Source organism: Pleurodeles waltl, chromosome 12 (assembly GCF_031143425.1).
Source record: "Pleurodeles waltl isolate 20211129_DDA chromosome 12, aPleWal1.hap1.20221129, whole genome shotgun sequence".
NCBI classification, from domain to species: Eukaryota; Metazoa; Chordata; class Amphibia; order Caudata; family Salamandridae; genus Pleurodeles; species Pleurodeles waltl.
The window spans coordinates 148,705,607-148,728,370 of record NC_090451.1 but is presented as its reverse complement, the minus strand read 5'-3'; the positions used below and the strand labels follow the sequence as shown (position 1 = coordinate 148,728,370).

Sequence of the window (22,764 nt, the reverse complement as noted above, 5' to 3'; positions counted from 1 at the left end):
AAGAGAGCGCCAAGCTCTCACAGTTTGGAATAATGGACGGCGATGATGTGCATTTAAATGATTCCCTGTAGACAATCTCGATCCCCTAGCTTTACCCTGCCTGTCGAGTCTTAAGATGCATTAGCTAGGAGGAAGTGCTTGAACAACATCGGGCCCAGATTCCTCTAAAAGCCACGTCTCAGTTAGAAACAGTGCGTTAGGACTAGAATAGAGTAAAAGGTCAAATAAATCAAGCTTCTAAGTAGCCAGGGAGCGACGCTTGGCTAGATAGAAGTGCCAGTCTAGGGATGTAAGGGAGAGGGTGCAGAACATGAGGGAGCACATCTCTGCCCTGCGTGCATCAGAGGGTAAAGGGTAAGGATGAAAGGAGAATTAGTATAACCGCTGTAAGAACTTAAAAAGCCTTCGACATAAGGAGGCATAATACAGACTACTTGTGAGGTGGTATCAGACACCCAGTATATTTAAAGTCATATATGAAGCCAGCTCGGACAGCTGCTTTCCCCAACCTGTAGTGGGAATGCTCAAAACTTTGCTGTGCTGGCAGGAAATACTGAGTAATTCAAACTAACTTAGGTGATCATATACCAAGAGACCCATGGGTGGTACAGCGGAATATGAAAAGTGGTTGTGTGTGTGGTGTGTGTCGTGGGCGGTGCAGAGGAGGAAAGGTCGGTTGGTGAGGACGCAGGTGTAGAATACTGGAAGGCCATCTACTTGATATGGCAAAGAGACTGATGACATTAACTTGGGAAAACAGTGACTGCCAATAAAACTATGGATTTGTGGCCTGTGGCAAGTGATGGCTCCGGAAAGGCTGACATATAACCTACAGATGTTTGACAAAATTCCCTCCCGCCGTTGGCCTATTTTATTACTCTACCAATAAGGCAATATATCCCATGCTATGCTCAACCAATGGGACTGGGGCCAACCACAAACCCGATTGATCTGGATGGGGGAGGAATTCCTTGAATGTTGTATTGCTCAAAGGCAAAATTCCTGAGTGTTCTGTGAGGGCGGGAGGGTCTAGGATGGGAAGGGTCTTTGAGTTATGTTATTTTGCTGTTCTTTCTTTCAACATTTACCAACAGAGGGGAATAGATATGTGGCCTTACATGGCCTTAAGGTTGATGCATGATGGACAATGGGATGTATTTCTATGATTATGAAAATGTCAATAACATCTGTTTCACAAAAAGAAGGTGGTGGCTTTTAATTTTGTTCTCTTCCCTGGGTAACCAAAAAGAACATTTCTGTAATTCTGTTCATAGGGATAATTTTACTTTGCTACGTACGGGATAAACTCACTTCTTCAGAATAATGTATTGGTTTACATGAGTACGAACAAGAGGGGGAAGGGAAGAGCCAATGTCTTGTAAGCTGCCTGGTTTCTTACATTTCACTTGTGCGCCCACAATCAATAACAATATCAAGATGTGGGAGGTCACTGCACCTTCCAAGGAAGGAATCATGACTGGGGTGGTAAAGTTGGAGTGAAATTTAGACTTTAGCATCTCACCATTCTAGATACGGAAAAGCACCACATGCAGAAAATTATGTGCTCAATAACTTTGACATTGCATTCTTAAGGAATATCAGGATTCTTTCCTATATCGCCTAAGAACTAAACCTGCCTGAAAAGGCAGCCATAAAGAAGTTCTACAAGTTTAGGGGCTTTTAGCCAGCCCTCATTGTCAATTGGTCTGCTGTGTCATTCACTACCCTCCGCTTCCCCCGCGGTATATAGCATTGTGAAAATGGTCACCTCATTTCAATATTTTGATAACTCCACTGTGAATGACAAATTCTGCTCTTTCACAAGGAGCACGTTTGCACCCAACATAGTTCTTTTCAGTGCTGGGGCAATGTATGCTTTTTGAGACCAAAATATATTTTCGCTTTTAGCATTATTTTTTGTTTATATTAGTTGTGAGGGCCAAGCAATCCCCCCCCCCACCCCCAACCCCTGCCACCCCCAACACCAACACCAACAAAGCTTGCAAACAACATGTCAAAACAATCACTGGAAGAGGACAACATGATAGCAGCAAACAACAGACCTTTTGGCTTTGCCAATGAATGCTTATCATCCAAACCCCTATTTCAAAGCACATTGATGGAAGGCGAAACTGTGTAGCTACCTACTGGTCCACCAGTAAAGTGTGCAAAATCAACACTAAAAGTTCTAAAGTTCATAATCTGTCATTTTACTAGACCAGATATAATGACTGCACTAGCCTTACCTGCACCAGAACTACACTTACACATCTAACAAGCAGGCCAACACAGAGAGGATATTGTGGCACCCAACTACACTCTGGTTTCAGTTAGTCATGAACAACAGTGTGCAGATCCCTGACAGGAAAGCGGAGTCTGATGGGGAGTTCTAGCATTATGGTAGGATAGGTGCAGAAGCTGGCTATGGGTATTACTTTGAAGAGGGCAAGTATGCCACGTATGCTGTTCCCCAGAGAGAGGGAATTGAAAACAATCATAACACAGAGATAGATCTCTTTAATTTATTTTTGGGTGGAACCAAGTTAAAATATTACTGGCATCAACAGAGATTCCACTGATCGCATTCTAACGATCAGATTTTCAAGGACAAGCCCAAAGGAACCTTTTGAATGTGCTTTACATGACTCTTGTTGCAAGTCCAGGAATCCTTGAATTTGCCAACTGTTAGGATACATGATATGTCTCAATTGTCTCCATTCTGTACCAATTTCAGATCCCAGCATTAAAGGGCCATGATGTCTTGTGACTGAGGATGCACTTGGTTTTGCTACTTAGATTAATAAAGTGGGAGTCCCTGGGGTCCAGTGTGCTGCATCGTGTTAACCTGGTGGTCTTTAGGGGTGTAGGGGGTCGTGGATACATCCTAAATATTCTGCTTTATGAGGAGTGTGCCTTGCAGAAACAGTAGAAGAAAATCTGGGGTTTTAGGTTCACAGATGGAATGCCATTGTGCAAGAGTGGTTCAATTCAGAAACCAGAAGTGTTGTCAGGTGTGGTAGAAAGCAGGTAAATAACTGAACATCTATTTAATCTCACCTGTCAAAGTTGGTAGCACAAAGTGATGAGGAACTGGGATTCTCTCCACTTGAATGAGGACCCCGAAGCTCCTAGGAGAAAAACATAGCTAAGTAAGGAAAGACACACAAAAGTAGGAGAGAGATGGTAAGACAAGGTATTTGTATTCACTGAAGAAAATCGTAGCCCCTTCTCACAATTATTTTTACTCAGCAATAAAAACTTAAGACCTAAGAACATTCTTCAGAAGAGATGGTTAAGTAAAGGTGATCAATGGAGATATCAGTAGTGGGACATGGACCTCATGAGTAGACAACATTTCAAATCAAACAGGGTGATACATACAGGCACACATGCACATATTCAGGGGCGTATCCTCAGAAGTGGGTTGAGAACAGGGCCGGCTTTAGAGTTGGCGGCGTCCTGTGCAACAGTCTTTTTTGGTGCCTCTCCACCCCATGACCACCTCCTCAGATTCACTCGCTACCACCCTGCAAATGTGCCCCTCATCTCTCAATAGCCCCCCTTTAACATGCATTTATTTGTTTTAAAGCACTTGTAAAGGCTGGCTTTACTAATCCACTCAGCTATCTACATAAAATACAGATCTGTTCTTTGTAGCAGGCATATTAACCCCCTGTGCTACTTTATGGCGATTTTAAGCAGCTGCTAGACACAACTCAATCTCTCTACCCAGCAGGAACATTAATCACAAGAGATATCTTGACATTTTAAATGTTTCCTAAAGGCCGGACACACAAGGGACTTTTCAGCAGATGCTTTTAAATCGCACATTTCGTAAGTCATTGCTAAACACAGCGCCCCCCTGAGGTCAGCACCCCCCAATGCAGGACAGCACCCAGTGCTGCCGCACTGCTGGCACCGCTCTAAAGCCGGCGCTGGCTGAGGCTATTAGCAGGTTCTTTTAAGGCCCAGAAAGCTTGATTTGAGAAAGTGTCTGAAGTCCTGGGCTTGGTTTGTTCTGTGTATGTACAAAGCCACCATGATAGCTGTTGGTGTCAAGAGGTGAGCCCTGTGGTGCAGCAATTGGAAAGGTATTAGATATCAAGTGAGGATTGCCAGAAGACAGAGGAGTTGGGGAGGTAAAGGGAGACTAAATCCAGTGCCTTTGCTGAGGATAGTTTAAAGTGAATGATTAGCTGTGCTGAACTCAGCAGGAGTGATGAGTTTCACCAGAGTGGAATTAATGAACCCCAGATTAGAGGGATTTAAGAGTGAGTTGTCATTAACTATAGGATGCAATGCCCTATCGGCACAGCCTCAATGCATTTAGCGCGTCATGACTGCATCAGATTATGAAAAAGGCAAATTTGCCTGCACAGGGAACATCCCTGAAAAGACAGACAAGAAAAAGTAATTGAACTTCGGTAACAATCTTCCTAGTGATTATTCTACCTACCTGCAGATTCTTCAGCTTTTGAATATCCCCATGCACCATACTGGATCTGGAAATTTCTCATAGTTCTCCTTCACCAATAGGGAGTGTTGGCTGCAATGATGGAGTGAAATCACAGAAGCCATAAGATCCCACCCCGAAGTACTGACATTAGTTCTTTGTATAAATCTGTCCATGCCCTTAGAGGCAAAGATGAAAAAGCAACAGATCAATTATGAAGCAGTACAGTGCAACAACTACATCGGAACCTTTTTAATACCAGTGGTTTAAGGCCATTTTTCAGAATCGTAAGTGGGTAGGACTGATGAGGAATCAAAGTAAACAGAGTAACCACCAGAAAGATTGCTACCAAACGTAAGTAACTTTTTCTTCTGATGGTTACTTCTACCCGCAGATTCCTCACCTGTTGAATAGATTCCAAAGCAGTACCTCCTCCCAGGGGGTGCACTAAAGGAGTGGAAAGATGAGGAAATCATGGAGCATTAAGAGTGCAAAATGGCCACCCTTTCTAATCACTGAATCCAAGCAATAATGCATAGCGAAGGTGTGAAGGGAAGCCCATGTCGCCCCACGACAAATTCTAGCCATGGGGACAGTGTTGGAAAGTGCTGAGGTAGAAGACTTTGCTCTGGTGTAGTGTGTGTAGATTCCATCAGGTGGTTCTTTTTAGGCAAGGGCACAGCAAACTTTTATCAGGCCTGAGAAATGTAATTACAGCAACATATTTGGTGTAATTTTGGTAAATCTGAATAATGATATCTAAGGAAATCACAAAGATTATGCCAATATGCCACATGTAATATTTGAACCTGAGCAACATTTCAGGTAGGTTTTTTAACCGAGCAGCCTGTACGTGTAATTTTTTAGCACTAAACCGAACGCGAGCTGCAGTTCATGTAATGTGGGCAGTCAAGAAACATTTCAGGTAGACTCTTTACCCAAGGAGCCATTTGGATGCTTCCTAAATGGAAAACTACAAATCTGAATGCAAGCAACAGAATTTTGAATGCAAGAGACCAGAAGTCAACTCAAAATCACATTTTCGAGTTGAATTTTTATCAGAACAGACCATTAGGGCAATTTCTTTAGTAGAGATATATTTTGCATAATTACGTGTAATTCTGTGGAAATTTCACGCAATTACGCTAGATCAAACTAGAGCAAATTAAGGAAGTTTCGCAACCCCTAACCTTTATATGCAGTATGATGCAGCAAGACAACATCCTGTTTTGGACTTCTTTGACATTTTTACTGCCTGCTTACCCCACAAAGTGCTGGTTGTCGGGCCCGATCTCTCTTATGCAGTCAATAGAACAAATGACCCCTTTAGGGGTTCCAGCTCCTCCTCCTTAGTGGGGTGAGGAGCAGGGTAAAGGTTAGAGGGGTAATGGATTGCCCTAGAGGGAACTTTGTCACTTTTTTTGAAGAAAACATTTTGAATTTGGAATTTTTCACCTTTTGGATGAAAAAAGTTGAAATTGTTTCTAAGTCCTAACTCAGAATGGGACTTTGTCACTTTAAGAAAACAACGAATTTGCACTTTTTGGATAAAAAAAAAGTTGTTTTTTTCATCCAAAAAATCAAAATGTCCCATTCTGACATGGGAGCCGACAGGACAGCTGCCTTAGACATAAGTAACAAAATATGCAAGCATGTGAAGGACAGGTGAACACTTAATGCCTACAACTCACTGATGCACCTCGCTGTTTTAATGGACACATGAAAAACTGTCTTGAAAGTTAGTGAACGTAACTTGCCAGCACGAAGGGGCTCCTCGGAAATACCAATCAAAAAGAACATACAGTTTCAAATCTCACTGGCGCATTACAAAGGGTGTCAGAGGAAGGATATGTAATTTCCATCGATAAGCTGTTCACGATTGGGGATCTGAAAATGGTTGGTTGATCTCCAAGGCAGGAAAATGCCAACAGGACAGCAATATATGTTTTGACATTGTCCACTGCATAACCCAGCTGGGCTTGCGAAACAGCAAAACAAAGGACTTCTGAAAGGCATGCTTTCAAAGGGTCTACTTTCAGCTCCATACACCATGCGACAAATCGTCCCACCTTCCAGTGCAGACTGTTTTTTTTTTTTGGGGGGTGTGTGGATAAGCAAGACGATAATGCTACGTCAATCACCTCTGGTGGCAGTTGAAAGGAAGTGAAACGTCCCCGCTCAATGTACAGGCATGAAGGTGGAGACTCTGGCAACTGGATTACAGTACCTGCCTTTGGGACTGGGAGCGGCGGTCCCCCTTGAGAAAAAGACAGAGCAGGTTACACAGCTTGAGTCGCGGGAAATCTGCGCATAACTCTCTTCTCAGGCAGTCCAAGGCAAAGATAATGGCTTGGGCCCAGTCCTGAGGAGTCTTCCTCAACATTCAAGGAAGCAAAGTTATGGGAGGAAATGTGTAATCAAGTGAAAAACTCCACTTTAACAGAAAAGTGACCCCCAAGGCTGTACTGGAAGACATAGACCTGGATTGAAACACAACTCATGTTCAGCAAAATGACGCCCACTAAGACGGTCAGCTCTGGTGTTCAGTGAGCTAGCCAGATGGTTGGGTACTAGACAGACTCCATTCTGGTGCGGTAAAGCCCGGAGCCTGAACACTACTCAAGAGTGAAGGTGAGATCCCACTCCTCCATGTTTGTTGACATACAATATCGCAGTTGTATTGACTGCAAAGATATGGACAGCCTTGAGAGCTAGCCAATATGTCTGCCGTTTGGCCAGGATGGTGTGAAACTCCTGCTCTTCTGTAGACAACATCCCCTCTGATCTTCAATTCTTCCAGATGAACACCTCACTTAAGGGGGGATGCATCTGTTACCTCTGTAGTCACCATTCCATATCCACCACGGTGTGCAGGGTGACTAGCCAACAGGTGTAATCTGGGCTAGAAACACTGTCAACTAAGGCATCACTGGAGCACCCTTTTGTGCCAGCTGGCATGCATGACCAGGAGGATACAGGAAGCCAGCTGAGAGGGCTCTAGGTGAAACTTTGACACATGGAATGAAAAGCCAATGTCGAAAAGAAGTTATGCTGCTGCTTGTAGGTAATCCAACACCATCACAGGTAAACGGACCTTGTGCAGTCAGTTGACTAGGTAAGGGAACACTGAGATACCTAACCTTCTCAGATGCGCCACAATCAAATTGATCACCTTGGTGAAAACTCAAAGTGCTAACTTTGTCCGAATGGTAAGACTGAGAATTGATAGTGAGTGGAGCCTACCACCAAAGGTACCTATTATGTAACAGAGGATCAGTATGTGGAAATACATGTCCTGCTAGTCAAGGGACACCATCTAAACTTATACTTTGAACACCGGATGAACCTGAGCCAAGGATAGCATCTTGAAATTTTTCTTGCAAAGGAACAAGAGCAGGATCCTGAGGTTTAGGATCTGTCCTTCTTGGGGACCGGGAAGCTCCAGAATTAGCACCACTGCCCAATTTACTGCTGTGGGACCAAGCCCACCACTCCATTCTGCAACAGGGCTGCCACCTCCTGCTACAGGATCCAAAGATGATACTCTGATTAAAGGGACTGAGAGCCAGGCATCTGTGGAGGAGCCTGTTGGAAGCTTAGGGTATACCCCCTTTCCAATATCTGTGAGACCCACTGGTTATGGCCTCCCCATCCTCCAACCAGCTGCACACGCTCTTTCACAGATGAAGAAAATTAGTTACTTACCTGTAACTACAGTTGTCCAGTATTCCCAGTCGTCAAAGTGTGGTTCCACGTTACCCTAAAATAGCAGTATACAGAAACTTTCCATAGAAAACAATATTAAAGTGCATTCACTTTCATAGCTTATTTGCATCATTAGAAGACCCGAAGTCCAGCCTATCAGGTGACAGCACCCTCTAGAACCCTCAGCACAGAAGCTCTAGTCTCTCAGATTTTCTAGCACAAGTGAAATAAATATTAAGGAGACATAAGGGGAGCCTCTATGGGGAGGAGGGTGGGTCACATGTGAATCTATGAAAGATAGCAATACGGGAGAACTGTAGTTACAAGTAAGTAACTCATTTTCTTTTCCAGTATTGGGTCTTTCATAGATTCACATGCTTGAATCAGAATAGCAAGAACTTGCAAAATATTACACTTTTATGCTCATCATACATTATGGATGGTGGGTAATAAAATGACAGCACAATGAATACTACTACTACTACTAATAATAATAATAATAATCATCTTAATAACAATAAGTCATAATAAGCAGAACATACAAATGGCATGTATAATATCACCGTATTGGAACAGATGCCGTAACACATCCTGCCCGACTGCTGTGTCGCTGCCGTGCGATGACTCTAAACAATAATGCTAAGTGAACGTTTATACACTCTGCCACGTTGCAGAACGACAAATCTTCTCCACTGGAATTCCTGCAAACAATGCAGCTGAAGTGGGAACAGCTCTTCTTGAGTATGCTTTTGCTCTGGAGAAAAGAGGCTTGCCTGCTGTAGAATGCCAAAATTGCACTGTTGCTGAAATCCATCTTGCAGTGGTAGCTTTTGTAACAGAAGCACTTTGTCGTGACTGTGCATATGCTACAAATAGTTGCAATGATCTTTGAAAGGGTTTGGTATGATGTAAGTGAAACTTGAGATAACTTTTTATGTGTAAATGTGTGCAGAGATTGCTCTGCTGGGGTGGTTGGATTTGGAAAGAATGTGCATGAAACAACTGGTTTGTTAGGGTGAAATTGTGAAGGTATCTTTGGAATAAACTTTGGGTTAGGTCTTAGTATTACTCCTTCATCTGTGAATTTGAGAAAAGGCTCTTGAGTTGTGAACGCCTGAATCTCACTCACCCTTCTAGTGGACGTTAACACCAACAGTGTGGCCACTTTCCAGATAAGGAATTTGAAATCTACCTTGTGAATTGGCTCAAATGGTAGTTTAATCATTGGAGCAAAGACTGCGTTTAGATGCCATTCCGGAGGTGGTGGACGTCTTGAGGGAAGACACGGAATAAGCCTTTCAGAAATTGTTTGATTATCCTTGTTGAGCAGAGCAAGATGTGCCTGGGTATAGCTGCAAGATGTACTTTCACAGACGCCTGCATCAAACCCAAGCGAGTCAAGGAGAGAAGAGAAGGTAATATTTGCTCCGGTGATGCCTTCAGCGGGTGCAAATGTTGTTTCTGACACCATAAGCAAAACCTCTTCCATTTTAGTACGTAAGATTTGTTATTTGAATCTGCTCTTGCAAGGATCTATTTGCATTCTTTAGGAGTGTCTATATTCTCAAATTCACTGCATTAACAACCCATGCATATAATCGCATAGAGCCTCGATCCGGGTGAAGAACTTGGCCTTGGTTCCCCATTAGCAGAGTTTGGTAAGAAGACGACTTGGCTTAGTCTCGGACAGGAGAAGAAGCTCTGTGAACCAGTGTTGTTTGGGCCACTTGGGAGCTATCAGAATTAAACGCCACTTCTCCACTTTCATCTTTCTGAGCACTCTGTATCATGGGGATGGGGGGAAAAGCGTATGAAATATCCCAGACCATCTCATTGAAAGGGCAATTCCCCATGATCCCAGGAGTGGGTGTCGACTGGCGTAGGATCAGCATTTGTTGTTCCTGTTCGTAGCAAAGAGATTTAATTCTGGTTTGCCCCAAAGGTGAAAATAGTGTTGAGTTCTTCTTGATCCAGCTCCCATTCGTGGCAACTCTTCATGGATCTGCTCAGTGTGTCCGCCAAGGTGTTGCTTTCCCCAACACATGTTCGGCCCTCAGAGTGATATTGTGCGCGGTCAGCCAGTACCATAGGTGCTGCGCTTCTTTGGAGAGTGCTTGCAACTTTGTACCTCCCTGTTTATTTATATGATGGATGCTGGTCATGTTGTCCATGCGTACCAGCACTGCAGACCCTTCTATGCGAGGTAAAAAGGCCTGGAGAATGAGAAAGATGGCTTTCAGCTCCAAACGTTTTATATGCATGGATCTTTATGAGATGAACCATTTGCCCTGGATTTGTATGTTTTGAAGATAAGCACCCCACCCTTTCAGAGAGGCATCTGTGGTGATGGTAAAGTCTGGTATCAATGGTAGGAATGTGAGGCCCATGGAGACGTGATGGATGCGAGTCCACCATTCCAAGGACTGGATTATTCTTGGAGTTATCGTTATAAGCTCCATGAAAGAGCCTTCTGTCTGAATCCACTGTTTCTGAAGTCCCTCCTGTAAAGGTCGCATTTTCAGGCGTACTAAGGGAACAATGTTTTATGCAGAAGACATTATTCCCAGGAAAGACTTGAAGTGACGCACTGAAACTGACCTTCTTTTGGATATTGTCACAGCCAGCTGAGTTAACTTCTGCTGTCTTTCTGTAGTGAGAAAAGCTTTGTCTTGTTTGGTATTTAGGATTATTGTCTTGCTTGGTATTTAGGGTGGATCCTAGAAAGGTAATCTCCTGTAAAAGGATAGTAATTGATTTTTTGAGGTTCAAAGTGAATCCCACGCTGTGGAACAAAGTCATACAATCTCTTGTGGCTTTGGCTGCTTGAACAGGTGTTTGTGCCTTTAGCAACCATTTGTCTAGGTATGGAAATATTTTGTGACCGCGTGTTCTGAGGGCTTCTGCTACTGGGGCTAGGCATTTTGTAAAAATGTGAGGCGCTGATTTGAGGCCAATGGGGAGGACTTTGAATTGGTAATGGGTGCCAGCTACAGTGAAACTGAGAAATTTGTGATATTTTGGGTGTATGGGAATGTGGAAACATGCATCCTGTAGGTCGAGAGTGGTCATATAACCCCCCTTGGTTTAGAAGACGCAGGATGTCTATTAGAGTGACCATGCAGAATGATTGCTTCCTGAGGAATTTGTTGAGTTTTCTGAGGTCCAAAATGGGTCTCCATTTTCCGGATTTCTTTCCTACCAGGAAAAAACTAGAATAGAAACCTGTGCCTCTGGTTGGGTGGTACTTCCTCAATCGCTCACTTGTTGAGCATAATGCAAGCTTTTTTTTGTACTAAGTGAAGATGGGGTGGGGAGCATCCCTTTTGGTGGCATGTTTGGCAGTTTGTGAATGAATTCCTGTGTGTGACCATGGTTTATCAGATCTAGTGCCATCGTTATTTCCTGCCGTTGTGAGAGATGTTTGGAAATCTTTCTGCCCATTATTTGCGAGTTGGTAGCAGCTAGCAACCGATTTAAATCATTGTTTGCGAATGGTGTCCCTGGATTGAGTGGGTGTTCTTCTTCTTCCAGGCTGTTTGTTGTAGGTTGCTGATGGTGGTGGGCGGTTTGGTTGCTGCTGGTATGGAGGTCTAAAGTGCAAGTGAAAGGGTTGATAATAGCACTGACAGCCTTCTCTGTAGGTGGAAAGTCTTCTACCTCATGCTCCGCGAAAGGGGAACCTGTGAAACTGAAGTGTGCCCAAAGACTTGACATTGTCTGTGTTTGTCTTGATGGCGAGTAGGGCATCTCAATGTGCTTCCCAAAAAGTGTCTCACCATTGTATGCCCATGTCCAGTATTTTAGATTGCACCTCTGGCCTAAATGAAGTTGCTTTGAGCCATCCTTGTCCCTGCAAGACAGCTGCCCCTGCCAGCTGCCGGAATCCAGAAAAGGCGATATCCATCGCAGTGTCTATTATTTCAGAGGATTTGCACTCCCCTTCCTGTAATATTCTGCGCACTTCCGATTTTCTGTTCTCAGGTATGAAGTCTAAAAGGGCACCTATGTCCGACCACATTTATGTGTTGTAGCGACCCAAGATGGCTAGAGAATTTGCCACATGAACTGTGATGGCAGACGTACTGGAGAAATGCTTACTGATGTTATCTAAACGTCTTCCTTCCTTGTCAGGTGGAGTGGTGATTGGGGTAGAAGGGCTCTTGGAATGCTTTCGCGCTGCTTGAGAAACAACTGAGTCAGCCCTGTGGTGCCCTGTAAGGCAGGTATGGGAATCGCCAGGGGCCTTATATTTCTTATCTATGCATGGTACCACTGCTGCCACGGTTGCTGGAGTTTCGCATACGTTTCAGGCCCTCTTCCCAGATGTGGTCTATTATAGGAATGGCCCGAATAGACTTCCTCACTTGCTCCTTGAAGTCATACAGAGAGCATTTGGATTGCTTTACTGTAATAGGTAAGTCAAACCGTGCTGCTGCCCTTTCCATCAAACTGTGGAAACCTCCGATGTCTTCAGGAGGGGAGTCCGAAGAATGCAGCAGTGGAGGGGAGGGTGTGGGAAGAAGATAATCACCCCAGTCATATTGAGGCGGGAGGGTGTTCTGTAGTTCGTATTCTTCCCTGTCATCGTTAGATGATGAAGGGTCGTCTTTTGGTAGTGCTGATATTGACAATGATGGAGTCATACGTGGTGTCACTGGTGGTGGAATAGACCTTGGTGTTTCTGGAACTGGTGGTGGTGCATTGTCCGTTGGTTCAGGAAAGTGTCTATGATAATCTTGAAACACATCCTGTAAGTCTTGAACTAATTAAAATGGCATTTGCACTGCGTCCCTTGGATGTTCATCATAGATGTGGTAAGGTAGAAACCTATGAGTAGGTTGGAGCGTATACTATTGCCCGTAATAGGAGTCATCTCCTTCCTCATCTTCTTGATATTTTACTTGCAGCTCAGAAGGGCTGTGAGCTAGGCTAAATGGACCTTTGTCGTCAGAGTCCAGATCTAGCAGAGTACTTGGGGGATATGGAAACACCTTATTGGGAAAAGTGTCCTGTGACTTAAGGAAGGGTTTGCTGACCTTAATATAGGTTAACGGTGTCGCCGATGAGGGAACTGAAGTTGTCGTTGACGGAGGTGGTATTAACAATGATGTTCCTGCAATTAACGACGGGGCCATCAATGGTGGTGAAGACGACGACGATCTTGTCAACAACGGTCCTGTTGACAGTGGTCTCATCCACAATGGTTTCATGGACATGAAGTCTTTGTTGATGAAGATATCCTCATCAGAGGTATAGGTGTGTCGACGGTGGTTGTTGTCGTACTCATTGTTGCAGGCCTCGTCGATGACGCAGTAGTTACCATCGTCATTATTGTCATCGACGACAGCATCGCCGAAGGGAACGTTCTTGTTGACGGTGTGGAAATATGATTTGCGGGCCTCACAGATGGAGTTGGAGGGTCAGAAAAAGACACTTTTGTGGAGACTTCAATAGATTTCTCCTTTTTGCCACGGTCTGTTGACCCATGGTGGAAAGACTTTAGGGCCTTTCTAGGTACATCAGAGTTCCCTTTGTCATCGGACCCTGCCCTCTTGTGAAAATGAGGTGAATGTCTTTGTGGCCTGGTCTTCTGTAACCACAAAAGAAGCCTTGCTTCTCTGTATACCTTGCAGTCCTTAAGCTTGTGGTGAGGATGGAGCAAGTACAGGCAGCTTTTATGTGGATCATCCACATGTAATCTCTTCTTCCCACAAGTTTTGCAGGATCTGAAGAGCCCTTCATTATAAACATCCGACATCTTAATGCTTTCAGAAGATGAACTAAAGGAAAAAAAACAGAGCAGAGCTCAGAGAGACTCCCTTCACACGAAGTGCAGTAGAGGACCTACCTCTCGACTTTGAGTCATCAAGAGGGGAACTGTAAAGGTACTTACTCGTTTTCTCTCTCTGTGATTTTGATGGAGAGGAATGCAACTTTGAGGGAGACCTCAACTTAGAACGCGACTGGCATCAAGCATGACATTTGTTGCGGGTCAAAACAGTTTGGCCTTGTACTCTTTGAATGCTTTAGGGTACATGAGAATGCACTGAAGAACGTGTGAAAACCATCAAACATTTAAAAAAAGGGCAGCGCTTTAGACACTTTGAAAGCCACAGTAAAAAAAGGGAACTCTTGCCAGTGCACCGGTGTGGGCGCTATATGGTGCTGGTGAAATCACTCCAGAGTCACTTATGGCACAGAAATGGAGCCTGCACCCCTACAGGTTTTAAAAGCTATGAAATAATTCCAGGCCCAGTTCGGTGTCTTGGGATGTTCAACATGTGGGAAGTCTGCAAGTAGACGTAGCCCTCAAAAACTGGTGATATCAAACTAGTTCTCGACCTGTCACTGAAGAGAGCAGACTAGCTCATTTTCAAGAGGGGGCAGGGATGTGCCCCTCACAGAAAATCACTGATTGTGCGCCACTTTCTATGTGAAAACGTAGGGCCTGATTACGAATTTGGCAGACGGAATACAGATGTTCCATCAGCAATCTCCATAGGATCTAATGGAACAGTAATACGGCGGACGCGAAATCCATCACGTTTGTGATGGAGTAACCCCATCCGCCAAGATTGTAATCAGGCCCTTGACCTCCCTCCTGACTGACACTGAGTCTATCTTAGGGCCCATGTCAGTAATACAGAACAGGCTGAGGCGCAGAGCCATTCCTAGATCACAGAAAGAGTAGCACAGGTGGTTAAAAAAGGAGATAAGTCAAAGAAAACCGTTAGAAGGTAAGCAAACTTTGTTTAAGGGGGATTATAGGTGAAGAGGGTAGACAAGGAGGTTGCAGTGTGGTAGATAGTGGAAGTTGCTGAGAAAAGACTCAATATATATATATATATATATATATATATATATAGTCTGGGAAGTAGATGGGGGCTGTTAATACGAGCAAAAATGAAGTGCTTGCCTCGTATCTTTGTTAAAAGTATTAGTGAGAAACAAATCTGCTAATGCACTGGCTTTAAGGTTGACCTGCACAGTAGTAGTAGAAGGGGTAAAGGAGTGAGTTAGCAGCAGGAGATAGCCTCTAAGGGAGAGGTCTGAGCAAGGAGATATGGTTTAGACAGCTTGCCGATTTAGCAAAATGGAGGCTTGAGAATAGTGCACTGAAGGCGTTTTCAAGTGAAAATATTCTGCTGTGTGTGGAATTTGCATCACTGGCTGAGATGCTTATGCAGAAGGGATTTTTGAGAATCAATGGTTGATGTGATAAAGAGTTCCTAAGGAAAAGAACAAGGGGTGAAGGTGGAAGTGGAATAATGAGCTTAAAGTTGAAATCAGCTAGTTTGGTTCAAACAATTATGGCCTGAGCCAGGGATTTTATTTTTGGAGAGAGTGTTTGCAGATAATGGAATGAAGGGTGGGTGTGTACAATGACGTTTTGGCAATGGAATAGTCAGCATGGGAGTCGGCAGGAAAGTGACTTATGGACTAGAATAAAATCAAGCGGATTGCCATGGGAGTGGGTGGTGCGAGACTGTGTAATAGGCAGCGAGTCGTCAATCTGAAGTCAACAAGGACCATAGAAGAGGCACAAGGCAGAATTGCTTTGAGAATGGAATTGAGGTCCTCTAAGAAGGTACCCATGAAACCATAAGACCAGTATAATGTGCAGCTGAAAATGGCCACTGACAGCTGTGACAATGTATTCAAAGGAGATTGGGAACATTTTGGGTGCAAAGGAAGACATGACAGCAACATATGTAAGAGGATTCCAACTCTGCTGTCTTTGTGGAAGGGCAGCAAGGCCAGTGTGGAGGGAAGCAATGTCCCAATGTCCTTTTGGGTAATTCTTGTTTCAAATATTGTGATAGGGAGAGAAGACTCTCTGTAAACAGTAATTAGTGCTATGTGCAGTTTTGTTGCATATAAAGGATTGTTCCACAGTCAGTATAAGAGGGAGTTTATGGAGGTGTTGGACTTTGAAAGAGAAATGGACAGAACGAGGGAGAGAAAGATGGAGAAAGGATGGGAAATCGAGAGAAGGCATTAAGAAAAGTTATCTCTCCTCTGCATGCAGTGTCAACCGTCTGTTCATGCTTTCCTTCCTAAATTCAATTGTTAACTGAATTCCCTTTATGCACTGATTACTCACCAAATTGTAGGGGCTTGCCCAGCTAGTGCTCGGCTGCAATGTTGGTGGGGTCTCTCTGTGGAAAGAGATAAGCCAGTAAGACCCAGGATGTTACTTATTGACCACAATGGAGGTGATGAAGAAAAAGGGTTGGTGCATGACACCCAATGGAGTGGCAAGGACTGTATACTTGACTCAGATTAATTGATAGTGTCTCTTCCTTTCTCCATTTTTCAACTCTCTCATTGTGCAGAATGGTTGGATTGTAAGCATCATGGGATTGCTTAGGTGCCTCTGGTCTGTGCCTTCATACCTGCTGAGAGGGTGGGCATCTGTATGCGTGTGCCTGACATGGAAGGGTAAAGGTGTAGGTGCTCATTATCCAAAGCTGCCTGCATACTGCTGAGAAACGGGTGTACTCTGCCACTGAATGCAGAGCACTGCTGCACAGATGCACTAGGATTCTCCCTTTAAATTAACGGAGGTGAAGCCACTTTTAGCATGACAGTACCTGCCCAGTTAATACACTGGTGGGCGGGAAGAAGACTAATTCACACTGGATTGGATACAGCACCTACTCTGACTGAAACGCCCTCTTTGCACGATTAGTCAGTATGCCTAAAGCCAAAGTGCCTGGCAGAGTAACAGCGACCTCTGAGCCTGTACATTAAACATGCTGCAGCTCAGTCTAAGCTTGTTGGTAGCACTGAGGGCTGGTATCTATTTCTACTGTTTGCCCTGTTTCCGGCAAAACACTTTTTTCAGTGGTGTGGGTACCAGACATGTTAACACAGTGTTTATGTGTGACGCACATGAAGCTAGGGGCAGCAGGTAGAGACATGTATGTTGCTTTAGGGACTGTGTGTGGAGGTTCCAGAGATGTGTTTTACCACACAAAGCCAGGGGTTTGTGTAATGTGCGTAAACTGCTGCATTACTACAGTGTTCAGGAGCTGCGTGCAGAGGTGTGTGTATCATTTGTTGGTGTGCAGTGGCTAGGTGCAGACAGCACAGAGACATATGTTTCACTATAATGGGCAGGAGCTATACGTAGATTGCACAGCTTTGTGTGTCACTTGGGTGGGCATAGGCTGGGCATTGGGTGCACTACAGTGTGCAGGAGGTGTAAGCAGAGGGCCTAATGAAGAGGCTACATGCACAGTGTTTAGAGATGTGTGTGCATTATCTTAGACCGCAACCTCAAGTTCAGAATCATACTGAATGCTTTTAGGAGCCACTCTAGTATGCAGGGCCTCTGTGTAGAATTCACAGAGACATATGTGTCAGTACACTGGCCGCAGGCTGGGATCGGAAGCCATACCTTTATGAGGCATTCTGGCAAGCAGACGCTTTATGGAAAACGCATACACACTATATCAATAAAGCGCAGAGGCTATGTGCAAAGTGCATATCACTGTCAGCCAATCTAATATCTGGAAATATATGAAGAGTGCAGAGTGATGTGTTTTTGACTCTAACCTGAGGAGAGGCTGTGTGCAGAGAATGGAACTTAGAAACCACAGTATCCAGCAGAGGCTTTGTGAAAAATGCATAGAGACTTGTATTACCATTAGTTGAAAACGTGTTTTTCTTCCTATTTCCATCACTGACTTTGTTAGCAAGCTTAAAAGATTCCATCTTGAGAACCCTGAACAGGACTCTTCATTGCATTGTTAATAACATAATGCACTATTCTGAAATCTCCCCAAGTATCTTGTGAGCCATATGCTCCCTGAAGGCAAAAAAGTGGGTTCTAGCAGTGAACTTCTGATATGCAGATGCTTGTCGTGATGATTCTCTGTTCTCAGTATATTCTTCGCTTTAGGCTTTGGGCTTCTTTAATTACTTTAACCAGCTTCAATTAAGAGTCTCGTAAAACACCAAAAGACACTGTGACTTGGGATAGTACAGTGACAAAATTCAACCAGGTAGAGCTTTTGTGCTTTCTTTTTGTGGTTGTGGACATCTACTAACAGGCTGTCTCGGGAACACAAACATTCAAACAGCATCCAGATGCAACACTGCTGTTTCCGCCTTGGCAGTGGAATGAATGTTTCGGATGTAAAGTCTCAACTGCTAATGCCCAAACCCACACATATTAATGGGGATTCTGGAGAGGTGGCTATGTTTACCTTTGGCAATGTTTCCGAGGACCAATAACAGCTTTGGTGGTTCTCCTAGTGCTGACTAGTCAGTTCTCTACTATATTTCTTAGATCTCGTTCGCTAATCTTACTTAGTGAAAATGAGAAATGAGGGAGCAGGGTTAGTTTTACCTTCAGTTTCTTCCCCATTCTGAGACTCAGGACCATTGTAAAGTACAGTTCATGACAAAGGAAATTCCAATAGCAGCATACATGCTTTGGGAGCCTTGAGAGGAAACATCACTTGATCACATGCCTGTGAAGCGATCAAGTCTTGAAAGAACAAGGCCTGCATACCATTCGCCTCAGAGGTTCCCTTACTCAGACCCATGTAGAAGCATGGACATTTTTTTATTGGGGTTTTCCCTCTGCAAACTCCTTGCCCCATTATTCCCTTTCTAAATGCTTTTTTCCCTTCCTGGCTCATCCCTAACATTGTAATTTTGCCTATTTATTTATGTCCTCTTTCTATGCAGTTTTAGCATTAAAAACAAAGAGCTTTAAAATACAATTCAATTCACCCACCCACTGTTTTCAACTTACACTACGAGCAGAGCTTTTAACAGAAAAAAGATGAATACCAGAAATCTGAAAACTAAACATTTGACTGAATATTTGGTATCACAGTGTTTGCAGGAGTCTTCCTAGATATCATGCTGAACGTGACTGGCTCTCTTAGACAGAGGGTTTTTGGAAAAAATCCATAACTGATTTTGTCGGTTATTAATGTCAGAGGGATATGGAATTGTTTTTATTTTTCCCTAGTGCCAAGCCTTCTTCACTCCGACCCAGTCCCCGAAAGGTCGCTAAGGACTGATACAAAAGTAAATAGGCCACTTTTCCCTTTTCATTCACCCTGCCCTATTTGTCACTGCCTGTAAATACTTGTGATTCCCTTCCATTCTCTTTATCACCTTCAAAGAGCTTTGATCGCTCAAGGGAGGCCAAATCATGCCAGGTTAGATCAAATTTGACTTACTATAATATACATAGCTAAAGAAAACTGGACTTTCAGGCTGAAATTGGCATGTGACAAGAAGAAATATGGAGTTTGATCCTAAAATCTTATATATGGATTGGACATCTTTAGAAAACCATTACACTAGCCCCACGTCTTTTTACTCCCTAATGACATGAATAAAGGGGTCCAGATCCTAGACCAGATCAGCTACATTGGCCTATATAAGGAGCTAATTCAGAAAAAGATGTTAACCTTCACTAACAAGCCCTGTAATACACTTCTGCAACTGCAGCTGAATACAAGTAGTGCTGACTCCCATGAATACTTTTAAGAACCCAACGGATATACCTCAACCAGGCTTCAAAGAGGCGTCCAACTCCTTTTCAAAAGAGCCTCTGCTGTACTATTCTTCACAATTGTAGGCCTAGATTGTATTTACTGTGATTTTTCAGTTTAAAATAAAAAGGGTACATTTATTTAGTTGCTGCAATGTGGGGAAGCGGTCCTAGAACCCTCAGGGCTAATGTCTTACAGTGGCATCTCTCTGATGGCGTGGTTAATAGGTTTCAATTACTGTGCTGTCTGTGGCTGCCGCTAGCTAGTCTGTGGTACGAGTGTCTGTGGCTCAGTGTTTTCATATATTCAGTGTGGATATCAACACTTAAGTTCGGAGCAGTTTCTGATGTGGAGCAGAAGCTTTTCCAATGTGATCTGAATTGACCATGCCCTCACCTGCTTTGGCTTACACCTCTGGGATACGGTCCTGCGAGGCCTGCCTGTAGATACAAAGATAGAAGAACAGTCAGGGGCAGCTGAGACATGCATAAGTGAGGCATATCACCAACATGAGGGACAATTCTGACCTACTGCCTGATACCCACCTGGTTGTGTTGACAAGGTGTCCGTAGTGGAGAGATTGTGAACGGCTAGAACAGAAAGGAAATACCAAATCAGGATTCACACTGAAAAAGGTTGCCAGCTTTCTCAAGTGTTCTTGAGATGGCTCTTGTCGTTTCTGGGTATCTGGAGAGAGCAGGAACCCATTACTATGCCTAGTAGTTGTCTGGCACCTGACCATATGGGGGTTATTTTCTCTTGGATCTGGAAATGTCAAGCATCTGCCTCTATACTTGTGCCTGGGGATCTGGAAATGGTAGGTACATTTCAATGCAGATCTGTATACCAAAGACACCTATCCCTGTGCGTCTGGAGACAGCAGGCACATTTCCCTAAAGATGTGCGTTTGGCAGACACCTTGTTAATGAGATCATGGGGTTTGGCCACCTTTCTCCAGGCGACCTATTACACGTGATAAAGTATTATGAATTATCAAGTCATCTTCTCTCTCATGGCTAAAAGCTCTGCTATCAGCTACTGATCTTAAAAGGTTCAGGAAAAATGATAAATACAAACTGCTTGCTAAAGATAAAATATAGACATTGGCATTTGACTGTACAAGATGCCCTATGAAACGTCAGAACGAAAACCACAAGTTGGAACTATGCGAATCCTGAAAATGTACCACACAGAGAACTGTACTTTGGTCACGAGGAAGCATTAAGAAATACTGAGAAGGAAACCTTCCCCTAGCCGTATCATATAATTAGCCATGTCTTCAACAACACAGATGATAGCTGTTGACATTGTGTATCTGAGAAATACAGTATTACTCTTTATTTTTTTGTTTTACTGCAATCAGGTCGAAAAACTGCTAAATCACCAGCTGAACCCCATTTCAATTTGCAATATCAAACACAACTCAACATGTGCCAGTTATTAAACGCTTTGACAATATTTCGCTATCACATACTAACAGACCTTTCAAAGACAGGCCTGAGCAGGTCTTGGGCAAACGTGCTCAAGCTAAGCAGGTAGGCTTGCACAGGCATGGGGCAAGCAGGCTCAGGCAAAGCAGGCAATGGTAGGCAGCCTCGAGCAGGCTCTAGTCAAACCAGACCTATCAGCTTTTGGAAGAGGCTCTGACCAGACTGTCTGAAAGAGGGACTGGCTGGGCCAGCTTGAAGAGGGTCTTGTCAGATCAGCTAGGAGAGGCCCTAGGCAGCCCGGCTGGTAGAGCCTCGGGCCAGCAAGTTGGAACAGAACATCAGACCTTTCTGAGGTGGGCTGGAGTAGGCTCTGAGCAGATCGGCTCGGGCATGCATGTGGAATTGGACATTGGGCAGATATGTCAAAATAAACATTTGGTTGGAAGAGGATTGTTGAGAAAAGCTTTGGTTAACGCAAACAAGGGTTACAGTTCCGTGAGGGCAATGTTTCAGGTCCTCTACGAGACTGAGACTAACTTTAACGATCATTTTAGTGGCACTCAGTAATGGGGAGCAATTCCATCTGCTGCTTCCTCCCACTTGATGTTACATGTGCACCACAAGGGCTGCATAATTCTAAACACTACCAATGTACTTCAGAACCAGTGGTGCAAATGGAGAATTTTAGAGGACACCAAACAAAACAGAATGGACCATAATAGAACCAAAGGAAACACAAGAGGAATCTTAAATGCTTACCAGTCCGGGGCAGCCCAGATTTATAGATGCACTGCTACGGCGACACCGACTTCCAAATGGCTGGAATAACACTGATGAGTCACTAGGGAGACAGGAGCAAAATATTTCGAAGCCATCAGTCCTCTGACACACAACACCAGGTGAAATAACACTGAAGGTCAAACATGTGCAGGAAGACCAGTAAATAATGAGTAGCAACCTAAGATCCCCAAAAATACTATTATGTTGGTTGATGAGAGTTGCACAGTACCTCCGCGCTTGGTTTAATTCCAAAGAAGTAATGGTCTGCTGAGCGCACTGCATTTCCACTTTAATAAACCTATTTACAGCTGCCACTACATAACAAACTCCCAAACGGACGAAGTGTGATGGTTCTAAACCTTATACCATATGCCTCTAGCTTAAAGCTAGACAATGAAAGACACTGTGCTGTGCACTTCTACCTTAATGGAGATGGATATCCCCAACTACTATACAGTGAGCTTCTGCAGGATGCTAGACACTTGTCATTATATTTTCACTGGCCTGCTTGCAAAGAAGAAAAAAAGGAAACCACATCTCCTCCTATGTAGCTTCATTTCCCCTTTCAAACCCCCGCCGAATCCGGCATACTTTTTCATTGTGGTAGCAGAGGTGTGGAATTTAATAAAGTATCTACTTGCCCATGGGACAGGTTACTTCTTAAATCTACTTGTCCGGTAAAAAAATCTTCTTGTCCCTTTGATGCTATGTAGTGTGGCGACAAATTATAGCAGCCATCTCATTATGTAAGAGCTTTGATAATAGCCTCATTATGTCAGGCTACTACTATAGTAGGGCTTGAATACTTGCAATTTCAATCCCTACTATAGCAATTTCCTTATTTTGCCTCCTTTCAGCAGATCTACATACTGGG

At 43.8% G+C, this 22,764-nt stretch overlaps 1 protein-coding gene across 3 annotated transcripts in view; it reads right to left on the bottom strand.

Moving 5' to 3' along the window:
• Positions 1–22,764, bottom strand: part of LOC138267785 (PABIR family member 2-like) — a 97,523-nt gene that overhangs the window by 57,512 nt on the left and 17,247 nt on the right. For 2 of the 3 annotated variants that reach the window (XM_069216986.1, XM_069216987.1), the window contains exons 2-6: positions 21,870–21,951; positions 20,226–20,270; positions 20,077–20,120; positions 16,263–16,317; positions 3,058–3,128 (exon numbers count right to left, since the gene is read on the bottom strand). In XM_069216986.1, the coding sequence (XP_069073087.1) occupies positions 3,058–3,128; positions 16,263–16,317; positions 20,077–20,120; positions 20,226–20,270; positions 21,870–21,951 (297 nt within the window). The remainder of the gene's footprint in view (positions 1–3,057; positions 3,129–16,262; positions 16,318–20,076; positions 20,121–20,225; positions 20,271–21,869; positions 21,952–22,764) is intronic. The other variant, XM_069216988.1, reaches the window with a different exon arrangement.